Source organism: Macaca thibetana, chromosome 4 (genome assembly GCF_024542745.1).
Source record: "Macaca thibetana thibetana isolate TM-01 chromosome 4, ASM2454274v1, whole genome shotgun sequence".
NCBI classification, from domain to species: Eukaryota; Metazoa; Chordata; class Mammalia; order Primates; family Cercopithecidae; genus Macaca; species Macaca thibetana.
The window spans coordinates 70816252-70843296 of NC_065581.1; the positions used below are offsets into that span (position 1 = coordinate 70816252).

At 43.4% G+C, this 27045-nt stretch overlaps 1 protein-coding gene and 1 pseudogene across 4 annotated transcripts in view; both read left to right on the forward strand.

Annotated features, from left to right (window-relative positions):
- Positions 1 to 1674: 1674 nt before the first annotated feature.
- MTO1 (mitochondrial tRNA translation optimization 1) overlaps positions 1675 to 27045 on the forward strand; it is a 35004-nt gene continuing 9633 nt past the window's right edge. Inside the window, exons 1-11 of one of the 4 annotated variants that reach the window (XR_007724798.1) lie at positions 1675 to 2166; positions 5995 to 6194; positions 6275 to 6392; positions 13678 to 13967; positions 16950 to 17062; positions 17152 to 17342; positions 17888 to 18018; positions 19567 to 19771; positions 19976 to 20147; positions 23001 to 23299; positions 23390 to 23573. Coding sequence is in view for 2 of the 4 variants with exons in the window: in XM_050786504.1 (XP_050642461.1) it covers positions 1950 to 2166; positions 5995 to 6194; positions 6275 to 6392; positions 13678 to 13967; positions 16950 to 17062; positions 17152 to 17342; positions 17888 to 18018; positions 19567 to 19771; positions 19976 to 20147 (1637 nt within the window). In the remaining 2 variants the exon portion in view is untranslated. Of the gene's footprint in view, positions 2167 to 2272; positions 2296 to 5994; positions 6195 to 6274; positions 6393 to 13677; positions 13968 to 16949; positions 17063 to 17151; positions 17343 to 17887; positions 18019 to 19566; positions 19772 to 19975; positions 20148 to 23000; positions 23300 to 23389; positions 23574 to 27045 lie in introns of those variants that run through there. The other 3 variants (XR_007724799.1, XM_050786504.1, XM_050786505.1) reach the window with 3 other exon arrangements.
- On the forward strand, positions 3916 to 4012 carry LOC126954014 (uncharacterized; annotated as a pseudogene).

Sequence of the window (27045 nt, forward strand, 5' to 3'; positions counted from 1 at the left end):
TATGAATGATGTGCAGTCAGGGAGGTTTCACATCACCAAGATTCCTATCCCAGAAAAACAGATGTTCATAGCTCTGGGAATGGAATGCGACCCTTGTGGAGAGCCTATAAACGGATGCATGAGGGGCATCTGTTCATATGGATAAGATAGGCTATAAACACCCTCATCTTGCCACAGCTCTTCTAGGCCTCTTTGGGGTTAAGGCATACTCCCTTCTGAGAATTTCTGGTCTAACAGGTTGTCTAGCTTCACGTCCTGTTTCTATGGATTGTTTGTAACCAGCTTTAGCTGCAACTGTTACTGCTGATTAATATCTTGCTAATCATAGGTTATGGAAAGACTGTTTCTGTTTTAAGGCTCTGTTAGAAATTACTGATGCACACACTATATTGTAAATTCTTATCTCTGTATACTGTACTTCTGCATACAGATGTTACGTTAAAGAATTACTTCATCCCCATGTGACCCTCTCACCTCATAATCAAAGGACCCTAAATCTCTCACTAACCTACTCCCGCCCTCACTAAACTTAATAATAAATGCTGGTATATCCAGTTCATTGGCGGCATCATGGGATCAGAAGGTGGTGACCCCCCTGGACCCAGCTTTCACTATCTTGTGTGTGTCTATTATTTCTCAACCTGCTGATCCGACTGGGAACGAAGAGAGAGCCCCATTGCATTGCAGGCTGCTGGCCAGATCCCGCAATACCACACTTGTTTTATTCTCCAATCAGTCAAACGTTTCCTTTCTGAGAAAGGCTGTGAATCGAGAAAGGCTGTGAATTCCAAAAGGCTGGACATTTAACCTCCAACTGACCAATTCTTCTAATTGGCCATCATTAATCTCTCTTTTTTTTTTTTTTGAGATGGAGTCTCCCTCGCCAGGCTGGAGTGCAGTGGCACAATCTCAGCTCACTCCAACCTCTGCCTAGGGGTTCAAGCAATTCTCCTGCCTCAGCCTCCCGAGTAGCTGGGACTACAGGCGCATGCTGCCACACCTGGCTAATTCTTTTTTTTTTTTTTTTTTTGTATTTTAGTAGAGATGGGGTTTCACCGTGTTGCCCAGGTTGGTCTCAAACTCCTGAGCTCGGGCAAAGTGCCCCCCTCGGCCTCCCAAAGTGCTAGGATCACAGGTGTGAGCCACCGCACCTGGGCACCATCATGAATCTTTGGTCCACAAATGTATTTGAACTCCTTTCGAATCTATTCTTTTTCTTTTCTTTTCTTTTTGAGAAGGAGTCTCACTCTGTCTCCCAGACTGCAGTGCAGTGGTGCAATCTTGGCTCACTGCAACCTCAGCCTCCCAGGTTCAAGCCATTCTCCTGCCTCAGCCTCTTGAGTAGCTGGGATTACAGGCACAGGCCACCAAGCCCGGCTAATTTTTTTTTTCTTTAAGTAGAGATGGGGTTTCACCACGTTGGCCAGCATGGTCTCCATCTCCTGACCTCGTGATCCATCTGCTTCAGCCTCCCAGAGCGCCGGGAGTGAGCCACCGCGCCTAGCCCGAATCTATTCTTATTTTCAGCCCTTAGTTTTTATAGACAAACAGAAGGTGACATTGTATCAGATTGCCAGATCACAAAGATCTGATAAGGCAACGTGATCAAATTCATTGATCGTAGGTGACCACCTGGCGATAAGGACCACAGGGTCTGAGAAAGGACAAAAGACAACCTTTAGTAGGAGCTCCCAACCCAGAACCACAGGAAATCAAAAAGCCCGCACGAACTAGGAAAGAAAACACACAACCGGGCATCCGTGCGATCACCTATCTCCCTCGCCGGGAAAGTAACTCCAAACCGCCAATCACCGGCGACGCTGGACGTAGACGTCTTACGCAGTGACATTAAAGCAAGATGGCCGCGCCCTGCAGATTTTCTCTTGTTGCGTAAGGTTTTTTGACCGTCACTCGTGTCAGCTTCAAAGTCAGATAGATTTTCTCCCAGCATGTTCTACTTACGAGGCTGTGGCCGTTGGGTCGCGGCTTCCTTCACCAAGCAGCAGTTTCCATTGGTACGGTTGAGCAGTGACAGCGCGGCGCCCCGGACTCCGCATTTCGACGTGATAGTCATTGGTGGAGGACATGCCGGGACTGAGGCAGCCACCGCCGCAGCTCGGTGCGGCTCTCGGACTCTGCTCCTCACTCACCGCGTGGACACGATCGGTGAGGAGCGCGGGTGCTGTGGATCCTGGCGTGGGACGCAGGCTGCTTCCTTCCCGCCTCCTCGGGTCTGAAGTGGGGGACCCTCCCTTAAAGCTAGTGAGAATTCTACCTTCTGTGGTTTCAGCCTCGGTCAGTGTCTCGCAAGGATCAGGCAGGCCAGGCCACAACTCTGGATTAGTCTATTCTGCGAACCATAGATTATGCTGCTGCTGACAGTAGTCCCTTGTGGGAGGTTGGGGTTCGGGGTCCGTGCCTTGGGAAAGTGAGAAACTTCAAGAATACTCGCTGGTAGCTTCTTGGTTCATTGCTGCGTTTACCTTCTACTATGTTACTCCAGATAAAGGGTGAATTAACATTATTAACAATCGTTTATGGCCAGGCGCAGTGGCTCACTTCTTTAATCCCAGCACTTTGGGAGGCTGAGACGGGTGGATCACCTGAAGTCATGAGTTCGAGACCAGCCTGGCCAGCATGATGAAACCCCATCTCTACTAAAAAAAAAAAAAAATACAAAAAAAATTAGCTGGGTGTGGTAGCGGGCTCCTCTAATGCCAGCTACTTGGGAGGCTGAGGCAGGATATCACCTGAACCCGGGAGGTGGAGGTTGCCGTGAGCCAAGATCGCGCCACTGCACTCTAGCCTGGTCAACAACAGCAAAACTCTATCTCAAAAACAACAACAACAACAAAACAACAACAAAAAAACCCACTTAAATGTATAATGAGAAAAGTATAATCTTTTAGGAAATCATATAGCCTCCTCTCCCCCACCCACAAAACCGCAGTTAATAGTATAAATTTCTTCACAGTTATGAGCTGAACCGTCATTTTAAAGAAGGATTTCAGGAATAAATACGTGATTTATTCACAACTTTTACAAAACAATATTCTAATTACTGCTCACTCCTAAGCAAAAGGCAGGAGGAAAGACAGAGACATATATAATTTACAAGTTGATGTTTTAGCTAGTATCTATCATGATGCTACAGAATGGTCATCCAACAATTACCCATTAGAGCAAAAAAAGTACTGTCCAGTACTAAGCACAAAATCCAGGGACAACAACCCAGAAGGAATATAGGATGCAAAAGGTAGCATGGTGCCGGGCGCGGTGGCTCATGCCTGTAATCCCAGCACTTTGGGAGGCCGAGGCGGGCGGATCACAAGGTCAGGAGATCTAGACCATCCTGGCTCTACAGGATACAAAGAAGAAAAAAAAATTAGCCAGGCGTAGTGGTGGGTGCCTGTAATCCCAGCTACTCGGGAGGCTGAGGCAGGAGAATGGCATGAACCCGCGAGGTGGAACTTGCAGTGAGCTGAGATGGAACTACTACACTGGAGCCTGGGCAACAATGCGAGATTGTCTCAAAAAAAAAAAAAAAAAAAAAAAAAAAAGTAGCATGGTTCTTCAAAAGGGCGTCACAAAATCTTGACAGAAACATAAAGATCAGGCTGGGCAGGGTGCTGTGCACCTGCAATCCCAGCTACTGTTTAGGCAGAGGCAGGAAAAGTTCTTGAGTCCAGAAAGCGAAGCCTGTAATGTGCAACGATCGTGCCTGAGTAGTCACTGCACTCCAGCCTGGGCAACATAGTCGTCTGTAAATGATTTTTTAAAAATAAAAACACAAGAACCGCTTAATAAACGATTTATTATTATTATATTATTATTTAATATAATTATATAATTATTGTTTATACTTTTAAACAATATAAACCTATTGTTTATATTTTTAAAAAATAAAGATCTAGTGCTTGCTTTGGCAACACATAAAGTTGGAATGACATAGAGATTAACATAGCCCCTGCACAAGGATGATGCACAAATTTGTGAAGCATTCTATATTTTAAAAAATAATAAAATAAAGACCTAGGCCAGGGGTGATTACTCACGCTTGTAATCCCAGCATTTGAGGAGCCCAGGAGTCTTCTATTTTAAAGGAAGGAGGAGGAAAATAATCTACCACAGCTGTCATTCCTGTTTTTACAGTAGAGAGACTAAGGTATGTTAGGTAACTTGCCATGATCACAGAGCTCATAAGTGGTAGGTCTAGAAATTGAGCCAGATCTCTTTCACACTCCTCATAATGACACTTCATGCTCATCATCACAGTGCTATCCAGTCTCCCTGTGGAGACCATTAAAACTTTTGGAGGTCTTGGCTGGGCGCCGTGGCTCATGCCTGTAATCCCAGCAGTTTGAGAGGCCAAGGCGAGCAGATCACCTGAGGTCAGGAGTTTGAGACCAGCCTGACCAACATGGAGAAACCCTGTCTCTATGAAAAATACAAAATTAGCCAGGCGTGGTGGCATGTGCCTGTAATCCCAGCTACTCGGGAGGCTGAGGTAGGAGAATCACTTGAACCCGGGAGGTGGAGGTTGCAGTGAGCTGAGATCATGCCATTGCACTCCAGCCTGGGTGCCAAGAGCGAAACTGTGTCTCAAAAAAAATAATAATATTAACTTTTGGAGGTCTTGATTCTTGATGTGATGGCAGTGGATGTGTGGATGTTGACACAACTTGCCCATCCCTTCACCTCCCAAAACTTTTGAGGTAACCACATGGGTTTAGACCTCCAAGTAAGACTGGGTAAATGTAAGGGAAAGGTATAAAATATGGTCTTCACTCTCAAGAAATTTGTAATTTAATTATATTTAATTCTGCACAGTAAGTGCAAAAAGAAAGTATCAGATGGCATTTATGGAAGACATAATTGGTTGTAGCTCAACCAGTGCCCAAGGGGCTGCTGCTTTTTTTTTTTTTTTTTTTTTTTTTTTTTTTTTTTTTTTTGAGACAGAGTCTCACTCTGTCACCTAGACTAGAGTGTGATGGTGCCACCTTGGCTCACTGCAACCTCTGCCTCCCAGGTTCAAGTGATTCTTTTGTCTCAGCTTCCCAAGTAGCTGGGTTTACAGGCGCAAAGTGCTACGCCTGGCTAAATTTTTGTATTTTAGTAGAGATGGGGTTTCACTGTGTTGCCCAGGGTGGTCTCAAACTCCTGAGCTCCAGCAATCCACACTCCTTGGCCTCCCAGAGTGCTAGGATTACAGGTGTGAGCCACCACACCCGACTCTGTTTTTTATTATTTCTTTATTTATTTTTGTCCTTATTTATGTTGAAGGACTAGGGACTTCTTACAAGTGTGCTTGATTTGGTAGATTCCTCTGGTGCTGTATCAAAAAAGAACAAAAAATTAAAAAACCAAGTGTACTTGATTTAGAAAGGTTTCATGGGGTAAGGAACTTGTTGCATAATTTGAAAGGAAAAGGCAACCTAGTGAAACAGTAAAAATATGCATCAAGGAAGAGATTCAAAAGAAAGTTCAGGCCGGGCGCAGTTGCTCAGCCCTGTAATCCCAGCACTTTGGGAGGCTGAGGTGGGCAGATCACCTGAGGTCAGGAGTTTGAGACCAGCCTGGTCAACATGGTAAAACCTGTCTCTACCAAAAATACAAAAATTAGCCGGGCATGGTGCCGGACACCTGTAATCCCAGCTACTCAGGAGGCTGAGGCAGGAGAATTGCTTGAACCCGGGAGGCAGAGGTTGCAGTGAGCCGAGACTGCACCACTGCACTCCAGCCTGGGTAACAGAGTGATACTCCATCTTAAAAAAAAACAAAAGGAAGTTCAGAAAGTGGTTTGTCATCCAGATTGCTCTGGACACTTCTGCATCCCATTGGGTCTTTGGGATTTTCTTTGTAGTATATCTTTCACGTTTTCTATTTTTTATCGTATGAGATGATTATAGTCACCTGTATAAATATTTTCTTATTAAGTAATCACTATGTACAAAGTGCTCATATATTTATTTTGTTTATGTCTATTCTCTTTAGGTCAGATGTCATGTAATCCTTCCTTTGGTGGCATCGGAAAGGGACATTTAATGAGGGAAGTAGATGCCTTGGATGGCCTGTGTTCTCGCATCTGTGACCAGTCTGGTGTACATTATAAAGTTTTAAACCGGCGTAAGGGACCGGCTGTGTGGGGTCTGAGAGCTCAGATTGATAGGAAACTCTATAAACAGAACATGCAGGTAAGAAGAGGGCATGAGCACAGGAAAGATTATAGTGATTGTTTAATTACCATGTTTCAACTGATATTTTCTTTTGACAGAAAGAAATCTTGAATACACCACTGCTTACTGTTCAGGAGGGAGCTGTAGAAGATCTTATTCTTACAGAACCAGAGCCTGAACACACTGGGAAATGCCGTGTCAGTGGGGTTGTTTTGGGTACGTATTGGTTATAGATGGTGTGTGATAATAGCATATCATATTCCATGTGATAAATTTATTTTAGAGCTAAGTATGGAGATATGTTGCTTATTCAAGGAACTTGTTGCATTTTCTCTACCTGGATGAGGAAAACTGTATAAATAAATACATTTCTCTTTTCACCTTGACATTTATGATGCTCAAATTCTAGGCTCATCAGTAAGTACCATGTTCCATCTTAGTGTAGAACTTTATAATCTGCATATTTATGTCTCCCTCTCTCCCCATCTATTGTAATTTCTGTTTTTTCTGGTTCTGACTTTAATTTTTTTAAAAATTCATATTTTAACAGCTTATATATATTTTTATGTAAAACAGTTATATATTTTTTATCAAATCATGCATATAATTTTTTCTTAAAATATTAAAAGGGTCTGGGCATGGTGGCTTATGCCTGTAATCCTAGCACTTTGGGAGGCTGAGGTAGGTGGATTGTTTGAGCCCAGGAGTTTGAGACCAGCCTTAGCAAGATGGCAAAACCCCCATATCTACAAAAAAATACAAAAATTAGCCGGCGTTGTAGCAGGTGCCTGTAGTCTCAGCTACTCAAGTAGCTGAAGTGGGAGGATTGCTTGAGCCCAGGAGGTTGAGACTTCAGTGAGCTGTGATTGTGCTGCTGCACTCCAGCCTGGGCAACAGAGTGAGACCCTGTGTCAAAAAAATAAATAAAAAATAAGTCTGGGTGTAGTGGCTCATGCCTGAAATCCCAACACTTTGGGAGGCTGAGGCGGGCAGATCGCCTAAGGTTGGGAGTTCAAGACTAGCGTGAACAACATGGAGAAACACGTCTCTACTAAAAATACAAAATTAGCCAGGTGTGGTGGCACATGCCTGAAATCTCAGCTACTCAGGAGGCTGAGGCCAGAGAATCGCGTGAACCCAGGAGGCGGAGGTTGCGGTGAGCTGAGATCATACCATTGCTCTCCAGCCTGGGCAACAAAAGTGAAACTCTGTCTCAAAATAAATAAATAAATAAATAAATAAATAAATAAATAAAAATAAAAAAGAAATTTTGAAATTTATGTGGGAAAACAACCATGTACTGCACCGGAGACAGACACTTCAACTTTTTAGTTGTCACTTATATATACTTCCATATGTCTAAATAGCAAGCTTATGCTTTTACTTCCTAATTTACAGTTCTAGACTTTATATATTAACTTTTTTTTTTTTTTTTGAGACGGAGTCTCACTGTGCTGGGCTGGAATGCAGTGGTGCGATATCGGCTCACTGCAACCTCCGCCTCACGGGTTCAAACGATTCTGCCTCAGCCTCCTGAGTAGCTGGGACTATAGGCATGTACCACCATGCCCAGCTAATTTTTGTATTTTTAGTAGAGATGGGGTTTCACCACGTTGGCCAGAATAGTCTCCATCTCCTGACCTCGTGATCCAGCCACCTTGCCCTCCCAAAGTGCTGGGATTACAGCCGTGAGCCACTGCACCCAGCCATCTATTAACATTTTTTGAGACGGAATCTGGCTCTGTCGCCCAGGCTGGAGTGCAGTGGTACCATCTCAGCTCACTGCAACGCTCCCCTCCCAGGTTTAAGCGATTCTCCTGCCTCAGCCTCCCAAGTAGCTGGGATTACAGGCGCCTGCCACCATGCCCGCCTAATTTTTTGTATTTTCAGTAGAGACAGGGTTTCACCATATTGGTCAGGCTGGTCTTGAACTCCTGAACTCAAACGATCCGCCCGCCTCAGTGTCCGAAAGTGCTGGGATTATAGGCGTGAGCCACTGTGCCCAGCCTATTAACTTATTATTATGGTAATTCTCTTTAATATCCAACTTTCCTTCCCTTTCTCCTTCTAATATAATTATACCATAATTTTTGGTTGATAGTATTTACATTGTTGACTAAGTATTGTTTACTGCACAGAAGTGTATTATGTTTGTCCCTTTCATATACTTGGTTTTGCCTTGAGTTAATAATTGTTGTATTTTATTTATTTATTTATTTATTTATTTATTTACTTATTTACTTATTTATCGAGACAGAGTCTTACTCTGTCACCCAGGCTGGAGTGCAGTGGTACAATCTTGGCTCACTGCAACCTCCATCTCCTGGGTTCAAGCAATTCTCCTGCCTCAGCCTCCCAAGTAGCTGGGATTACAGACACCAGCAACCATGCCCAGCTAATTTTTGTGTTTTTAGTGGAGACAAGGTTTCACCATGTTGGCCAGTCTGGTCTCGAACTCCTGACCTCAAGTGATCCGTCTACCTCCACCTCCCAAAGTGGTGGTATTATAGGTGTGAGCCACCACGCCTGGCCTTCTCCAGATTTTTTACTTCTGTTTATGTGTTTGGGCTGCTCTCTTTCATGTACACAACTTCCTTTAAATATCTAGTGAACTTTGGTTTTCTGTTTACTTTTTTGCGTTTTTGGTTTTGGAGACAGGGTCTTACTCTGTCACCCCGGTTGGAGTGCAGTGGCACTATGATGGCTCACTGCAGCCTCCACCTTCCAGAGGTGATCCTCCCACTTTAATCTCCCAAGTAGCTGGGACTATACATGTACACCACCACACCCAGCTTATTTTTAATTTTTTTAGAGATGTGGGATCTCCCTATGTTGCCTCCCTATGTTGCCTAGGATGGTCTTGAACTCCTAGGCTCAAGTGTCCTCCCACCTCAATCACCCAAAGTATTGGGATTATAGGCATGAGCCACCATGCCCAGCCTGTTATATTTTTAAATGAACCACTAGGCCGGGCACGGTGGCTCACACCTGTAATCCCAGCACTTTGGGAGGTCGAGGCGGGCGGATCACCTGAGGTCAGGAGTTCGAGACTAGCCTGGCCAACGTGATGAACCTGTCTCTACTAAAAATACAAAAATTAGCTGGGTGTGGTGGCATGCACCTGTAATTCCAGCTACTCAAGAGGCAGGCTGAGGCAGGAGAATCACTTAAACCCAGGAGGCGGAGGTTGCAGTGAGCCAAGATAGTGCCACTGCACTCCAGCCTGGGCAACAAGAGTGAGACTCCATCTCTAAATAAATAAATAAGGCACTAAAACACTGACTGGAGGATTTATGTATGCACAGTTAATTTTATTGCCTGGCTAATTCTGGAGGTGATTAAAACTTGAACTGCCGGGCGCGGTGGCTTGTGCCTGTAATCCTAGCACTTTAGGAGGCTGAGGTGGGTGGATCACCTGAGGTTGGGAGTTTGAGACCAGCCTGACCAACATGGAGAAACCTGTCTCTATAAAAATACAAAATTACTCAGGTGTGGTGGCACATGCCTGTAATCCCAGCCACTCGGGAGGCTGAGGCAGGAGAACCACTTGAACCCTGGAGGTGCAGGTTGTAGTAACCCATGGTAGTGCCACTGCACTCCAGCCTGGGCAACAAGAGCGAAACTCCATCTCAAAAAAAAAAAAAGAAAAGACTTGAACCAGCCTTTTGGACTGGTGAATTCTCAAATATCAATGTCTGTTAGTTCTCAGAAGAATCAATTTTCCACCTAAGAGAATAATACGGCTGCCCACTAGCATTTTGGGAACAAAATGGTAAGAGAGGCTGTGCCAGGGAGTGTCATCTTTTATTTTATTTTTTATTTATTTATTTTTATTTTTTTTATTTATTTTTGAGACAGAGTCTTGCTGTGTAGCCCAGGCTGGAGTGCAGTGGCACGATCTCAGCTTACTGCAACCTCTGTCCCCTGGGTTCAAGCGATTCTCCTGCCTCAGCCTCTCGAGTAGCTGGGACTACAGGCGCGTGCCACCACGCCCCGCTAATTTTTTGTATTTTTAGTAGAGACAGGGTTTCACCGCATTAGCCAGGATGGTCTCCATCTCCTGACCTCGTGGTATGCCCGCCTCGGCCTCCCAAAGTGCTGGGATTACAAGCGTGAGCTACCGTGCCCGGCCTGGGAGTATCATCTTTTAAAATACATATCTTAATTCCCATTTTCATTTTTATTATAGATTAATTAATTTTCTTGATTGGGAAATACATACTTAGGGCAAACAACTTAAAAGCTACAAAAAGCATATAGAGTGAAAAGATAGTCTGTCTTAGCCGGGCGTTGTAGCTCACACCTGTAATCCCAGCACTTTGGGAGGCTGAGGCAGGTGGATCATCTGAGGTTGGGAGTTTGAGACTAGTCTGGCCAACATGGCGAAACTTGTCTCTACTAAAAATACAAAAATGAGCCAGCCATGATGGCTTACACCTGTAGTCCCAGCTACTCAGGAGGCTGAGGCAGGAGAATCACTTGAACCTGGAAGGTGGAGGTTGCAATGAGCTGAGATCTCACTACTACATTCCAGCCTGGGTGAGAGCAAGAGTCTGTCTCAAAAGGAAAAAAAGATAGTCTGTCTCCTTCACTTTGTCCCCTCAACCAGCCAGTTTTCTTTCTCAGGAGCATTTGCTCTGTTAATCTCTTGTGTAGTCTTTCTACCTAGGCATATGTACATGTCTTCATGCATATGTATACATATTTTTTATTGTTTTCACAAAATCGTAGCATATTATACACAAACACACTGTTTTCTGTACTTCTTTTAAAAAAAAACCTTAATCTGTGTTTGCTTTGCTTTTGGAGACCATGCTTTTTATTTTATTTTTTAAGTTTGTGGGTTTGTTCTGATGGTTACCTTAAAAGCTATGATTTTATATATAATATAATATGCTCGGCCGGGCGCGGTGGCTCAAGCCTGTAATCCCAGCACTTTGGGAGGCCGAGACGGGCGGATCACGAGGTCAGGAGATCGAGACCATCCTGGCTAACACGGTGAAACCCCGTCTCTACTAAAAAATACAAAAAACTAGCCGGGCGCGGTGGCGGGCGCCTGTAGTCCCAACTACTCGGGAGGCTGAGGCAGGAGAATGGCGTGAACCCGGGAGGTGGAGCTTGCAGTGAGCTGAGATCCGGCCACTGCACTCCAGCCTGGGCGGCAGAGCGAGACTCCGTCTCAAAAAAAAAAAAAAAAAAAAAAAAAAAAATAAAAAAATAAAGTTTAAAAAAAAAAAAAAAAAAAAAAATATGCTCACTGACTTCCCTCAAGTAACAATTACTAGTTTTACTTTCATTTCCTTTTCTCCTCCGACTTTCTTTATTTTCCAGATTTAATGGTTATATTGTTTTTATTAGTATTTAAGTTTATACCCTTAAATTGTTTATTTATTTATTTTTGAGACAAGTTCTTGCCCTATTGCTTAGGCTGGAGTGCAGTGGCATGATCACGGCTCACCGTAGCCTCGACCACCTGGGCCCAAGTGATCGTCCTGCCTCAGCCTCCTGTGCAGCTGGGACCACAAGCATGTGTCACCACCTCTGGCTGATTTATTATTATTACTATTATTTTGTAGAGATGGGAGTCTCACTATGTTGCCAGGACTGGTCTTGAACCCCTGGGCTGAAGTGATCTTCCTGCCCCAGTCTCTCAAAATGTTGGTGTTATAGTCATGAGCCACTGCGCCTGGCCAATTTAATTTAATATCTTTAAATGCTATTTTGTGACCCTGTCCATATTTTGTAGGCCCAACAGTAACAATTTTTTGTGGTAAAATATACAAACCATAAAATGTACCGTTTTAACCATTTTTAAGTGTACAATTCAGTACTATTAAGTACATTGACAGTATTGTGCACCGATCTCCACCAGTTGTCTCTTGAACTTTTTCATCATCCCAAATTAAAATTCTGTACCCATTAAACAAAAAGTCCCCATTACCTGAAGAATAAACCTCCATTTTACTGTAAGGTAGAGCTATCTGAGAACAAAACCTTAATGTGCAAATGTCAGCTGTTTATTTTATTTTCTGACCCAAGTTTCGTTTCTACATTCCTCGTCAGTTCTTATTCTCAGTTCTCCAATTTCTGAGCCTTTGCAGGGCAAATTTGTTCATCTCATTGATATCTTCTCTTCAGATATTAATACTTAAGTTATAGCTGTCTCCTCTCTGCTAGGTGAGTTACCATTCTTTTAACCACTTTCTATCTTTCAAAAAATATATTGAAATTTCTCGTGTTCTGACTGGTTCTTTTTCATTACTTGTCCTTTTGGTTTTATACCTTTTTTATTCCCCTATTGGATTTTCTTTGAGTTTTAGAAGGGAGAAAAAATGTGAGGTTATATGCCATATTTATCCTGAAGGCTAAAATTAATTAATTTTTTAAATTAATTGAGACTTTTTAGTGTTGATAGGATTTTAGGTACATGTGAATTGGTGATAACACATTGTATTCTCTCTCCTACATTGCTTAGATTGAGATTGATACATGTAGCCTTCTGACTCATTTAAAATGCTTTGTCTGGGGTATGGGAAATGGGAAGATACTGCTCACAGTTTACACATTTTCAGCTGTAAGTGTTGAATAAGTTCTAGCAATCTAGTGAGCAGTATGGTAACTGTAGTTAATAATAATGTATGATATACTTGAAATTTGCTAAGGGAGCAAATCGTGAGTGTTCTCAGCACACAAACAAAATGTGTAACTATGTGAGCTGATGGTTATATTAATTAGCTTGATTATGGGTATCATCACAGAAGGTATACTTGTATCAGAACACCATGTTGCATGCTCTAAATATATGCAGTTTTTTTATGTGTCTGTTATATGTCGATATGGCTTGAAAAAACAAAAATATTAAATATGATTCTCAAGTTTCTAAAGACTGATAGTTTTTCTGTAGTTCTAATAAAAAATAATCACATTCCATTTTTATCCATGGTAACAATTGAAAAATGACTTTAGGCCGGGTGCGGTGGCTCACGCCTGTAATCCCAGCACTTTGGGAGGCTGAGGTGGGTGGATCACCTGAGGTCGGGAGTTCAAGACCAGCCTGACCAACATGGAGAAACCCCATCTCTACTAAAAATACAAAACTAGCTGAGCGTGGTGGCACGTGCCTGTAATCTCAGCTACTTGGGAGGCTGAGGCAGAAGAATTGTTTGAACACGGGAGGCGGAGGTTTCAGTGAGCCGAGATTGCACCCCTGCACTCCAGCCTGGCGATAGAGCAAGTCTTCGTCTCAGATAGATAGATAGATAGATAGCACCCATCAACTCGTCATTTACATCAGGTATAACTGACGAGTTGATGGGTGCTGACGAGTTGATGGGTGCAGCACGCCAACATGGCACAGGTATACATATGTAACAAACCTGCATGTTATCCACATGTACCCTAGAACTTAAAGTATAATAATAAAAAAAAATAGATAGATAGATAGATAGATAGATAGATAGATAGATAGATAATGACTTTATTCTTTTTTCTTGTTATTTAGTGGATGGAAGCACAGTATATGCAGAGAGTGTGATTCTGACTACTGGGACATTTCTGAGAGGCATGATTGTAATTGGATTGGAGATGCATCCAGCAGGACGTTTAGGGGATCAGCCTTCTATAGGATTGGCTCAGACGCTGGAGAAGTTAGGGTTTGTGGTGGGAAGGTTGAAGACTGGGACTCCACCCCGAATTGCCAAAGACTCCATTAATTTCAGTATTCTAAACAAGCAGACACCGGACAATCCATCCGTACCATTCAGCTTTACCAATGAGACAGTATGGATTAAGGTAAGATACTTTATGAAAACCTGGCTTACAGCTGATATTGGCTATTCACAGCAGGAAGTATTGTAACTTTTTTTTTTTTTTTTTTTTTTTTTTTTGGCAGTAGTTCACTTTATAGCACTATTGCTTATAGTGCAAAAAAGTGATTTTTTTTTTTTTTTTTTTGAGATAGGGTCTCACCTTGTCACCCAGGCTGGAGTGCAGTGGTACAATTATGGGTCACTACAGCCTTGACCTCCTGGGATCAAGTGATCCTCCCACCTCAACCCCCTCGAGTAACTGAGACCATAGGCGTGAGCCATTGTGCCTGGCTAATTTTTAAAATTTTTTTGAGAAATGGGGTCTCACTATGTTGCCCAGGCTGGTCTTGTACTCCTGGGCTCAAAGGGTCTACCCACCTTGGCCTCCCAAAGTGCTAGGATTACAGGTGTAAACCACCGAACCCAGCCAAATAAGCAATCCTTTTTTTTTTTTTTGAGATGGAGACTTGCTCTGTCACCTAGACTGGAGAGCAGTGGCATGATCTCAGCTCACTGCAACATCTGCCTCCTGGGTTCAGGCAATTCTTCTGCCTCAGCCTCCCGAGTATACAGGTGTGCGCCACCATGCCCAGCTAATTTTTATATTTTTAGTAGAGATGGGGTTTCACCATATTGGCCAGGCTGGTCTCAAACTCCTGACCTCGTGATCCACCCATTTAAGCCTCTCAAAGTGCTGGGATTATAGGCATGAGCCACTGCGCTCAGCCTAAAGAAGTAATCTATCTAAAAGGGATTGGCTAACTTGGCTAATTGGGTATTTCCCCATAAATCGTAAATTTCTTTTTTTTTTTTTTGAGACCATCTCACTCTGTCACCCTGCTGGAATGCAGTGGCGAAATCTTGACTCACTGCAATCTCCGCATCCTGGGTTCAAGCGATTCTCCCACCTCAGCCTCCCTAGTAGCTGCGATTGCAGGCACCTGCCATCATGCCCAGCTAATTTTTATAGTTTTGTTCAGACGGGGTTTCACCATGTTGGCCAGACTGGTTTTGAACTCCTGACCTCAGGTGATCCGCCTGCCTCAACCTCCCAAAGTGCTGGTGCTGAGATTGCAGGTATAAGCCACTGTGCCCGACTTTTTTTTTTTCTTTTTTTTGAGACAGAGTTTTGCCATTGTTGCCCAGGCTGGAGTGCAATGGCGCAATCTCGACTCGCTGCAACCTCCGCCTCCCAGGTTCAAGCAATTCTCTTGCCTCAGCCTCTTGAGTAGCTGGGATTACAGGCTCCTGCCACCACACTGGCTAATTTTTGTATTTTTAATAGAGACGGGGTTTTGCCATGTTGGCCAGACTGGTCTTGAACTCATGACCTCAGGTGATCCAGGTGATCCGCCCTCCTCAGCCTCCCAAAGTGCTAGCATTACAGGCGTGAGCCACAGTGCCTGGCAAATCTTAAATTTCATTACTTTTATAACCTTATATATTTTGTAAATTAAGCTTTTATTCAAAAAAATTTTTTTTTCATTTATTATTATTTTTAATAGAGACAGGGTCTCGCCATATTATCCAGGCTGGTCTTGTACTTTTGGGCTTAAGCCATCCACCCACCTCAGCCTCTCAAAGTGGTGGGATTATAGGCATGAGCCACCGTGCCTGATCAAATAAGCATTTTTTGTTTTGTTTTGTTTTGTTTTTTTGAGATGGAGATTCAGTCTTGTTGCCCAGGCTGTGGTACAATAGGGCGATCTCAGCTCACTGCAGCCTCTGCCCCCTGGGTTCAAGTGATGCTCCTGCCTCAGCCTTCCTAGTAGCTGGGATTACAGGTGCCCACCGCCATGCCTGGCTAATTTGTTTTTATATTTTTAGTAGAGACAGGGTTTCATCATGTTGATCAGGCTGGTCTTGAACTCTTTTTTTTCCGAGACGGCATTTCACTCTTGTTGTCCAGGATGGAGTACAACAGCGCGATCTCGGCTCACTGCAACGTCCACCTCCCAGGTTCAAGCGATTCTCCCGCCTCAGCTTCTTGAGTAGCTGGGATTACAGGTATGCGCCACCACATCTGGCTAATTTTGTATTTTTAGTAGAGATGGGTTTTCTCCATGTTGGTCAGGCTGGTCACGAACTCCCGACCTCAGGTGATCTGCCCGCCTCGGCCTCCCAAAGTGTTGGCATTATAGGCGTGAGCCACTGCACCCAACTGGTCTCAAACTCTTGACCTGAGGTGGTCCACCTTCAGCCTGCCAAAATGCTGGGATTACAGGCGTAAGCCACCATGCCCAGCCTAAATTAAGCTTTTTGAAACAATATCAGGTGGTGCTGCTGGAAAGGCAGCTGCCCCCTTGCCCGTCATGCAGCGCATTTTTGTGGAGAACCTGACACTGAACCATTCCTATATGACCTGCTTCTGGGGTGGGGTTTCAGACACAGCAGAGCAACTACCTCACTGCGATCTATTGAAAGTTAACCCTCAGCTGCGCGCGGTGGCTCTGCGTGTGGTGACTCATGCCTGTAATCCCAGCACTTTGGGAGACTGAGGCAGGTGGATCACCCGAGGTCAGGAGTTTGAGACCAGCTTGACCAACATGGTGAAACCCTGTCTCTACCAAAAATACAGTAATTAGCCAGGCGTAGTGGTGCCTGCCTGTGATCCCAGCTGCTCGGGAGACTGAGGCAGAAGAATTACTTGAACCCAGGACACGGAGGTTGCAGTGAGCTGAGATCACGCTACTGCACTCCAGCCTGGGCAACAAAGTGAGACTCCATCTAAAAAAAAAAAAAAAAAAAAAAATTAAACTACTGGTTAAATTTAGAGGTTTGCTTAAATTTTAACTTCATCTTTTGGGATGTTTATTTTTAGCAAGAATACTTCATAAGTAATACTAGGCATTATGCACAAGTTTAGTGTCTGTTAAAATCAGTACATATCATATGGAATTTATTTGGATAAGAGAGAAACTAGTAGAGAAGCAAATCAGTATTGCGTCTGGTTACTGTTTTTCAGCCAGAAGATCAGCTGCCATGTTACTTGACTCACACCAACCCTAGAGTGGATGAGATTGTCCTTAAGAACCTTCACCTTAATAGTCATGTTAAGGAAACAACAAGAGGACCTCGGTAAGGACAAAATGTCAGTGCTCAATTACTTCAAGAAATGATGTCAATCCTCTTGTTCATTTCAAGTTTATTTAAATGTTCTGTTCTAGATACTGTCCCTCCATTGAATCAAAAGTTTTGCGTTTTCCAAACCGTCTACATCAGGTTTGGTTGGAACCTGAAGGAATGGATTCTGACCTTATCTACCCACAGGGGTTATCTATGACGCTACCCACTGAATTACAAGAGAAAATGATCACATGCATCAGAGGCTTGGAGAAAGCTAAAGTGATTCAGCCAGGTAAAGAGGATCACAGCTGCCCTTCAGTATAAAGTCGGCATTGTTTTAATGGTCAGTAAGGGGGCCTTAGCTACAGTCATTGTTGCTCAGAGCCTCAGAAGATGAAGCCCAACACCTGTATGTTTTAAATAGGCTGGTTTTTGTTTGTTTGTTTGTTTTGAGATGGAGTTTTGCTCTTGTTGCCCAGGATGAAGTGCAATGGCACGATCTCGCCTCACCACAACCTCTCCCTCCCAGTTCAAGTGATTCTCCTGCCTCAGCCCCCTGAGTAGCTGGGATTATAGGCATGTATCACCATGCCTGACTAATTTTGTATTTTTAGTAGAGACAGAGTTTCTCCATGTTGGTCAGGCTGGTCTCGAACTCCCGACCTCAGGTGATCCACCCACCTCAGCCTCCCAAAGTGCTGGGATTACAGGTGTGAGCCACTGCTCCCGACCTAAATAGTCTGTTTTTAAAGGGCATTCAAGGGTAATGTTTGCATGTCTACCTTGAGCAAATCCAGCTCTGTATTTACTTATTTAATGTCTTTATTCTTTGGTCAGGCTACGGTGTTCACTATGATTACTTAGATCCCCGTCAGATCACTCCTTCCCTGGAGACTCACTTGGTTCAACGACTCTTCTTTGCTGGACAGATCAATGGCACCACTGGTTATGAAGAAGCTGCAGCTCAAGTAAGAAGTTGTTAAAATGTTAATGTAAACTGAAAGGGACAATTTTTTTTTTTTTTTTTTTTTTTGAGACAGAGTCTTGCTCTGTCGCCCAGGCTGGAGTGCAGTGGTACAGTCTTGGCTCACTGCAACCTCCGCCTCCTGCATTCACGCCATTCTCCTGCCTCAGCCTCCCGAGTATCTGGGACTATAGGCGCTTGCCACTACGCCCGGCTAATTTTTTGTATTCTTTAGTAGAGATAGGGTTTCACTGTGTTAGCCAGGATGGTCTCAATCTCCTGACCTCATAATCCGCCCACCTCGGCCTCCTAAAGTGCTGGGATTATAGGCTTGAGCCACCGCGCTTGGCCGAAAGGGACTATTTAACTGGTATTTCTCCTTTTAATGTCTGTTGTGTTAACTATATAGATCTTAGATACAACTCATACTAATAGAAGACAATTTCTGTTTGGGGGTGTTTGGAGATGGCTTTTGTAGATAATAGGATCTTTTTTGTTTTTGTTTTTGTTTTTGAGACAGAGTCTTGCCCTGTTGCCAGGCTGGAGTGCAGTGATATGATCTCCCAGGTTCAAGCGATCCTCCTGCCTCAGCCCTCCTGAGTAGCTGGGACTGCAGGCATGCACCACAACACCCAGCTAGTTTTTGCATTTTTAGTGGAGATATGGTTTCACTGTGTTGGCCAGGCTGGTCTCAAACTCCTGACCTCAGGTGATCCACCTGCCTTGGCCTCCCAAAGTTCTGGGATTACAGGTGTGAACCACCTGGCCCAGCCAATAATAGGATTATTAAAACACTATGGCTTTATTACTCTTTTCTGAGCTCCTGTGTGATATCGTATTTTGATTAGATGTATTGCTTCTGAAGTTTAAAATTTATTTTAATATACTTCATTAGGAATTATTATATTATTATTCCTTGGAAGTCAGAAATTATTTTATTTTTATTTGCAGTGGGAAAAGGCTAGAGAAATGTCACAGGTGGGTTTTAAAAAAAGATTAACCGGCTGGGCATGGTGGCGTACACCTGTAATCCCAGCACTCTGGGAGGCTGAGGAGAGAGAATTTCTTGAGCCAGGAGTTAGAGACCAGCCTGAGCAATGTAGTGAGACCCCATCTCTACAAAAATATGTAAAAATTAGCCAGGTGTGATGGCATGTGCCTATAGTCCCAGCTACTTGGGAGGATGAGGTGGGAGGATTGCTTAAACTCAGGAAGTCGAGCCTGCAGTGAGCCAAGATTATGCCACTACACTCCAGCCTAGGTGACAGAGGAAGACCCTGTCTCTGGATTAAAAAAAGATTAGTCCGCGCAGAGGCTTATCAGGAAGATTAGATAGATATCTCTGAAAACAATGAATCATAGCATTCTAAAGTGATATATTGCCCATATTCTATTTCTGAATATGGATCATATTTTCTACCTCTATTATATCCTTTAGGGGCAATACTTGCTTTCTTTGTGTCCCATGCCATTGTTTCCGGGTAGTGTTCTGAAAGGGATAACCCTTTGTTCAGTTCATAATGGCCTTTTAAACATTATAGTGCTCTCGTAGGGTGTGATAGCTGGAATCAATGCCAGTCTTCGGGTCAGTCGCAAGCCTCCCTTTGTGGTTAGCCGAACAGAAGGTTACATAGGAGTCTTGATTGATGACCTCACCACTCTGGGCACCAGCGAACCATACCGCATGTTTACCAGCCGAGTAGAGTTCCGTTTGTCACTGCGCCCTGATAATGCTGACATCCGGCTCACACTTCGAGGTAATTCTTTCCTGAGTCCTGCAATCCAGCCAGGCATGGTGGCTCACACCTATAATCTAAGCAATTTGGGAGACCAACGCAAGAGGATCACTTGAGGCCAGGAGTTTAAGACCAGCCTGGGCAACATAGTGAGACCCTGTCTCTACGAAAAAATTTGCTTTAAAAACCACATGTCTCATTATATTCTCTTTCTCCCCTCCCTAGGGTATAAAGACGCTGGCTGTGTGTCCCAACAGCGATATGAAAGAGCTTGTTGGATGAAGTCTTCTTTAGAAGAAGGCATTTCTGTGTTGAAATCTATTGAGTTTTCGAGCTCTAAATGGAAGAATTTAATCCCAGAGGTTTCTATAAGTACTAGTAGAAGTCTGCCTGTCAGGTATGCATTTTTAATATAGACTTTTCTCACTTTTTATATAAAAATAAGATCATTTCAGAGAGACATTACCTATGTGTTCCTACCTACACATTTCAAATGGATGTAGCTTGTTTTTGGCTTCTTTTCAAAATCCTTTAGCTGTAACTCATCTGTTTTCTAAGTACTAAAAAATATATGGCTGGATACAGTGGCTCACACCTATAATCTCAGCATTTTGGGAGGCCAAGGCAGTCGGATCACTTGAGGTCAGGAGTTCGAGACCCGCCTGGCCAACATGACGAAATCCCATCTCTGCTAAAAATACAAACATTAGCTGGGCGTGGTAGCACATGCCTGTAATCCCAGCTACTTGGGAAGTTGAGGCAGGAGAATCACTTGAACCTAGGAGGCAGAGGTTGTAGTAAGCCAAGATGGTGCCTCTGCACTCCAGCCTGGGTGACAGGGTGAGACCCTATCTCAAAGAAAAGAAAAAATCACATATATACAGAATCATATATATATATATTCTAAATTATTATTTTTATTTTTTATATGATTTCTCTGTGGCTCCCATTGAGTTCTTTTGGCTTTCATAAGATTTAGAAGGCTCAAACCAAGAAAAATAGTTATCTGCTTTCTTTTCTAGGTTTGGAGCAATGTGGAATGATCTCATGTTGTCCATGAGCTATAGCAAGGAAACTCCTTTGTTTTTAGTTAGTTTTTTTTTTTTTTTGAAACAGAGTTTCACTCTCATTGCCCAGGCTGGAGTGCAATGGTGCAATCTCAGCTCACCGCAACCTCCCAGCTTCTGGATTCAAGCGATTCTCCTGCCTCGGCCTCCCAAAGTGCTGGGATTATAGGCGTGAGCCACCATGTCTGGCGGAAACTCCTTTGATAAATAAAGCAGTGTTATAAATTCTGTGGACTGACTTGAAGAGTCCCTTGCTACATCTTAGGGTTTTTTGTCCTTTTCTGTCCATCATTCTAGTTATATGGCCTCTGAGTCTAAAAGACATTAATATAGAACATTTTTGCTCCAGAGATATATATATTCCTAAGGATCTTACATAATTCGAAATCTATATATTTTACCCTTGATTTTTCCTATTTGAAAAAATTTAAACTAATTAGAATGAGAGAAGATCCCCAGAAGGCATAAATCTGCAATCATTGTAGCTTAGAAGTACATTATGCACATTATGGTGGCATTGATCATGGAGCTGTGTCTCCAGTATATTTTCCCCCTTTTTAAATCCCCATTTTCCTTATTATTATTGTTTTTTTTTTTGACTTAAAGATATAACATTTTGGCCGGGCGCGGTGGCTCAAGCCTGTAATCCCAGCACTTTGGGAGGCCGAGACAGGTGGATCACGAGGTCAGGAGATCGAGACCATCCTGGCTAACACGGTGAAACCCCGTCTCTACTAAAAAATACAAAAAACTAGCTGGGCGAGGTGGCGGGCGCCTGTAGTTCCAGCTACTCGGGAGGCTGAGGCAGGAGAATGGCGTGAACCCGGGAGGTGGAGCTTGCAGTGAGCTGAGATCCGGCCACTGCACTCCAGCCTGGGCGACAGAGCGAGACTCCGTCTCAAAAAATAAAATAAATAAATAAATAATAAATAAAAAGATATAACATTTTAATTCTGTTCTTCATTATCTCTAATCTTTCCAAGTATTCCTTCCTTAATTGCAATCTGACATATGTCCTTGTTTGGATTTCATTTCGTCAGGGTGTTTTATCTTTTCTAACTTCTGTTCCTGAGTTTTCAGTGTCTTTTTTTTTTTTTTTTTTTTTTTTGAGATGGAGTCTCTCTCTGTCACCCAGGCTGGAGTGCAGTGGCACGATCTTGGCTCACTGCAACCTCTGCCTCCCAGGTTCGTGCGATTCTCCTGCCTCAGCCTCCCAAGTAGTTGGGATTACAGGCGCCTGCCACCACATCTGGCTAATTTTTTTTTTTTGAGATGGAGTCTTACTCTGTCAGGAGTGCAATGGCATGATTTCGGCTCACCACAACCTCCGCCTCCCGGATTCAAGCAATTCTCCTGCCTCAGCCTCCTGAGTAGCTAGGATTACAGGCGTGCACCACCACACCTGGCTAATTTTTGTATTTTTAGTAGAGACAGGGTTTCACCATGTTGGCCAGGCTGGTCTCAAACTCCTGACCTCAAGCGATCCACCTGCCTTGGCCTCCCAAAGTGCTGGGATTACAGGCATGAGCCACCATGCCTGGCCCAAGTTTTTATTTTCATGAGGGTTTCCCAAAGCACTAGCACCACCAGTGAAACAGATTTTTAATAATAGTAACAGCAGATTTTGAAGAATTTGCATAATCATCCTCCATATCAGGGGATCTCATTCATAGAAATGACAGCCTCATTCGCAAATAAGGATGGTGGACATCTTTCTCCGTTCAGACTGCTATAACAAAACACCTTAGACTGGATAATTTATAAACAACAGTAATTTGTTGCTGACAGTTTTGGAGACTGTGAAGTCCAAGATCAAGGCACCAGCAGATTAAGTGTCTGGTGAGGGCTTGCTGTTTACTTCCAAGATGGTGCCTTCTTGCTGTGTTCTCACATGGCAAAAGGGCAAAAAGCTCCCCAACCCTCTTTTATAGGGGCACTAATGCCACTTATGAGCGCCAGAACCTTCATGCCCTGATCACCTCCTAAGGGCCCCACCTCTAAAAACTATCATATTGAGTATTAAATTCCAACGTATGAATTTAAGTGGGGGATACCACCAACATTCAGACTATAGCAGTGGATATATTTGTTTACCAGCTAACTGGCACCAGGAAATGGTTGTAGTGTAAGCAGTTTAAAATTGACTCATTTCTCCAGCTGTGTATTCATTTGTTTAAATTTAGGAGAGTTCACAGTATTTCAAAAGTTGGACAAAGAATTTATAACACAGGCCAGGCATAGTGGCTCATGCCTGTAATCCCAGCACTTTGGGAGGCTGAGGTGGGCGGATCACTTGAGGCCAGAAATCAAGATATGGCAAAACCCTGTGTCTACTAAAAATACAAAAATTAGCCAAGCGTGGTGAAGCACACCTGTAATCCCAGCTATTCAGGAGACTGAGGGTGGAGAATCACTTGAACTTAGAAGGCAGAAGTTGGAGTGAGCCGAAATCACAACATTGCACTCCAGCCTGTGTAACACAGTGAGTCTCTGTATCAAAAAAAAAAAAAAAAGAATTTATATAACATTATGTTTTCTTTTATAACAAATATTATACTAATTCATATAATAGGAACTTGCATTGAATGTGACTAATGCGTATTGAGGAATACTGAGAGTTTGGGAAGTGATCATTTTCAAAAGTCTCAGATGCTAACTGATGAATAACATGATGAACAAAGAAAACGTATCACCTATGTTTTTACCATACCAATCCCACGAGTAGCCATTTTGTTTAGATGGATTTTTTTAAAAAGGTAAGTTTAAAAAGGTAATTTGGCCAGATTCCTTTTTAATTCAGGCATATTTCCCTTCAGGAGGAATCAGTCTACGTATTTGATTTGAGAATATTTGCAGTCTACCCCTTAGACTTTTTAAATTTTTTTTTTGAAACAGAGTCTCCTTCTGTCACCCAGGCTGGAGTGCAGTGGCGCGATCTTGGCTCACTACAACCTCTGCCTCCTGGGTTCAAGTGATTCTCCTGCCTCAGCCTCCCGAGTAACTGGGACTAGAGGCGCTTGCCACCACGCCTGGCTAATTTTTGTTTGTATTTTTAGTAGAGACAGGGTTTCACCGTGTTAGCCAGGATGGTCTCAATCTCCTTACCTCGTGATCTGCCTGCCTCGGCCTCCCAAAGTGCTGGAATTACAGGTGTGAGCCACTGTGCCCGGCCTTAGCCTTTCTTAATGAACTCACTTGATCAATGCCCAGACATATAAACCTTAAAAGATTTTAAAATCTGGTTAAAAATACACTTGCTGCATACGTGCCAGACTATGTAGTAAGCACTGACCAGTTGAACCTGACTTTGAACAGGCATTTAACAGAAGAGATACACAAATGCATGTACATGTGCACCTATGCATAACACATATACACACATTTCCCGTCAGGATTATAGGGAAATGTGTTGATGTCGTAGGTAGCTCAGAAATTCCCTCCTGGCTTTGTTGAAGTATGCTAACTTACCCATTCTTTGCCAGAGCTCTGTACTCTGAGGCTTAGGCCTGATTCAAAGCAGGTCTTGAAGTTTGGAGTTGAGAATAGCTCAAAGCCTTGTGAACAGATTATTTTAAAACTATCTCGAATTCTGGGGCTCAAGTGATCCTCCTAGTGCTGGGGGTTACAAACTCCCAAAGTGCTGGGGTTACAGACATAATCCCCCCAAAAAAGAAGAACATAATTACCATCTTAACTATTTGTAAGTGTACATTTCAGTAGTTTAAGTATATTCATATGGTTGCAACATAGATCTCCAGGACTTTTTCATCTTGCAAAACTCAAATACTATACCCATTAGACAATAACTCCCCCTTTCTCTCCTTCCCCTAGCCCCTGGTAACCCTATTCTACTGTTTCTATGGATTTGGCTACTTTAGATAACTCAGAAGTAGAATCATACAGTATGTGGCCGGGCGCGGTGGTTCATGCCTGTAATTCCAGCACTTTGGGAAGCCGAGGCGGGCGGATCACCTAAGGTCAGGAGTTTCAGACCAGCCTGGCCAACATGGTGAAACCCCGTCTCTACTAAAAAATACAAAAATTAGCCAGGCGTGGTGGCAGGCACCTTAATCCCAGCTACTTGGGAGACAGAGGCAGGAGAATCGTTTGTACCCAGGAAGCAGAGGTTGCAGTGAGCCGAGATCAAGCCATTGCACTCAAACCTGGGGGACAAGAACAAGGCTTCTCTCAAAAAAAAAAAAAAAAAAAAAGACTCAGAGACTCATACAGTATGTGTTTTTGTGACTGGCTTATTTCATGTAACATAATGTCCTCTAGATCAGGCATGGTGGCTCGTGCCTGGAATCCCAGCACTTTGGGAGGCTAAGGTGGGAGGATCCCTTGAGCCCAGGAGTTTGAGACAAAGTTGAGAACATAGTGGGTCCCTACCTCTACCAAAAAAATCCAAAAATTAGCTGGCATGGTGGTGTACACATGTTTTCCCAGCTATTTGAGAGGCTGAGGTGGGAGGATCCCTTGAGCCCAAGAAGTCGAGCTGCAATAAGCTGTGTTTGTGCCACTGCCCTCCAGCCGGGGTGACAGAGCAAGACCCATTCTCAATAATAATAATAATAAATGTCCTCAAGGTTCATCTACCTTGTAACATCACAGGATTTTCTTCCTTTTTAAGGTTGAATGATATTCCTTTTTTTTTTTATCATATCCATTTTTTTGCCCATTTTTAAAATCAGTTTATGTATATACCACATTGTGTTTATCCATTCATCTGTTGATGGACACTTGAGTTGCTTTCACCTTATTGTAAATGTAAATGTTAATGTACATGTTAGTGCTGCTATGAACATGGGTATACAAAGATATCGTCAAGACCCTGCTTTCAATTTTTTTTTTTTTTTTTTTTTGAGACAGTCTCACTCTGTCACTCAGGTTGGAGTGGCGCAATTTCTGCTCACTGCAACCTTCGTCCCCGGGTTCAAGCTATTCTTGTGCCTCAGCCTCCCAAGTAGCTGGGATTACAGGCACCCACCACCATACCTGGCTACTTTTTGTATTTTTAGTAAAGATGGGGTTTTGCCATGTTGGCTAGGCTGGTCTCGAACTCCTGACCACCTGCCTCCGCCTCCCAAAGTGCTGGGGTTACAGGCATGACCACCACACACCTGACCCCTGCTTTCATTTTTTTTGAATGTATACCCAGAAGTGGAATTGCAGCATCATATGGTAGTTCCAGGTCTTTGTGGGGGTTTTTTTCTCAGTTTTTTTTTTTTTTTTTCAGAGACAGAGTCTCACTATGTTGCCCAGGCTGGAGTCCAGTAGTTTTTCACAGGCACAGATCCCACTGCTAATCAGCACAGGAATTTTGGCTGACCTGGGCTGGCTCACCCCTTCCTAGGCAACCTGGTAATCCCTCGCTCCTGAGAGGTCACCATATTGATGCTGAACTTAGTGTGGACACCCGATTGGCGTAGCACACTGCATCCCAGAACTCCTGGGCTCAAGCTATCCTCCCGCCTCAGCCTCCCAAGTAGCTGGGACTACAGGCTCACACCACCACACCTGGCAGTAGTTCTAGTTTTAATTTTTTGAGGAACTGTTTTCCACTGTGATCGCATCATTTTACAATCCCTTTAACATTGCACAAGATTTCTCATTTCTCCACGTACTCACCAACAGTTGTCATCTTCTGTTTTTTGATAGTAGTCACCCTAATGGATATGAGGTGATATTTCATTGTGGCTTTGATTTTATTTCTCTGATGATTAGTGGATGTTGAGCATCTTTTCATGTGCTTGTTAGCTGTTTTTATATCATTGGAGAAGTATCTATTCAAATTCTTTGCCCATTTTTTAAATCAGTTTAGTTTTTTTTCCTAGAGACAGGGTCTCCCTCTATCACCCAGGGTAGAGTGCAGTGGTACAGTCATAGCTCACTGCAGCCTTAAGCTCCAGGACTCAGGTAATCCTCCCACCTTAGCCTCCCAAGTAGCTAGGACCACAGGTGCACACCACCACATCCAGCTAGATTTTTATTTCTTGTAGAGACAGGATCTTGCTGTGTTGCCAAGGTTGGTGTTGAACTCCTGGCCACAATTAACTCTCCCACCTTGGCCTCCCAAAGCGCTAGGATTCAGACGTAGTCACCATGCCTCACCAAATTTTTTTATAGTTGAATTGTAGTTCTTTATGTATTCTGGATATTAGCCCCATTTCAGATATATGATTTGCAAGTATTTTCTCTCATTCTGTGGATTGTGTTTTCACTCTGTTG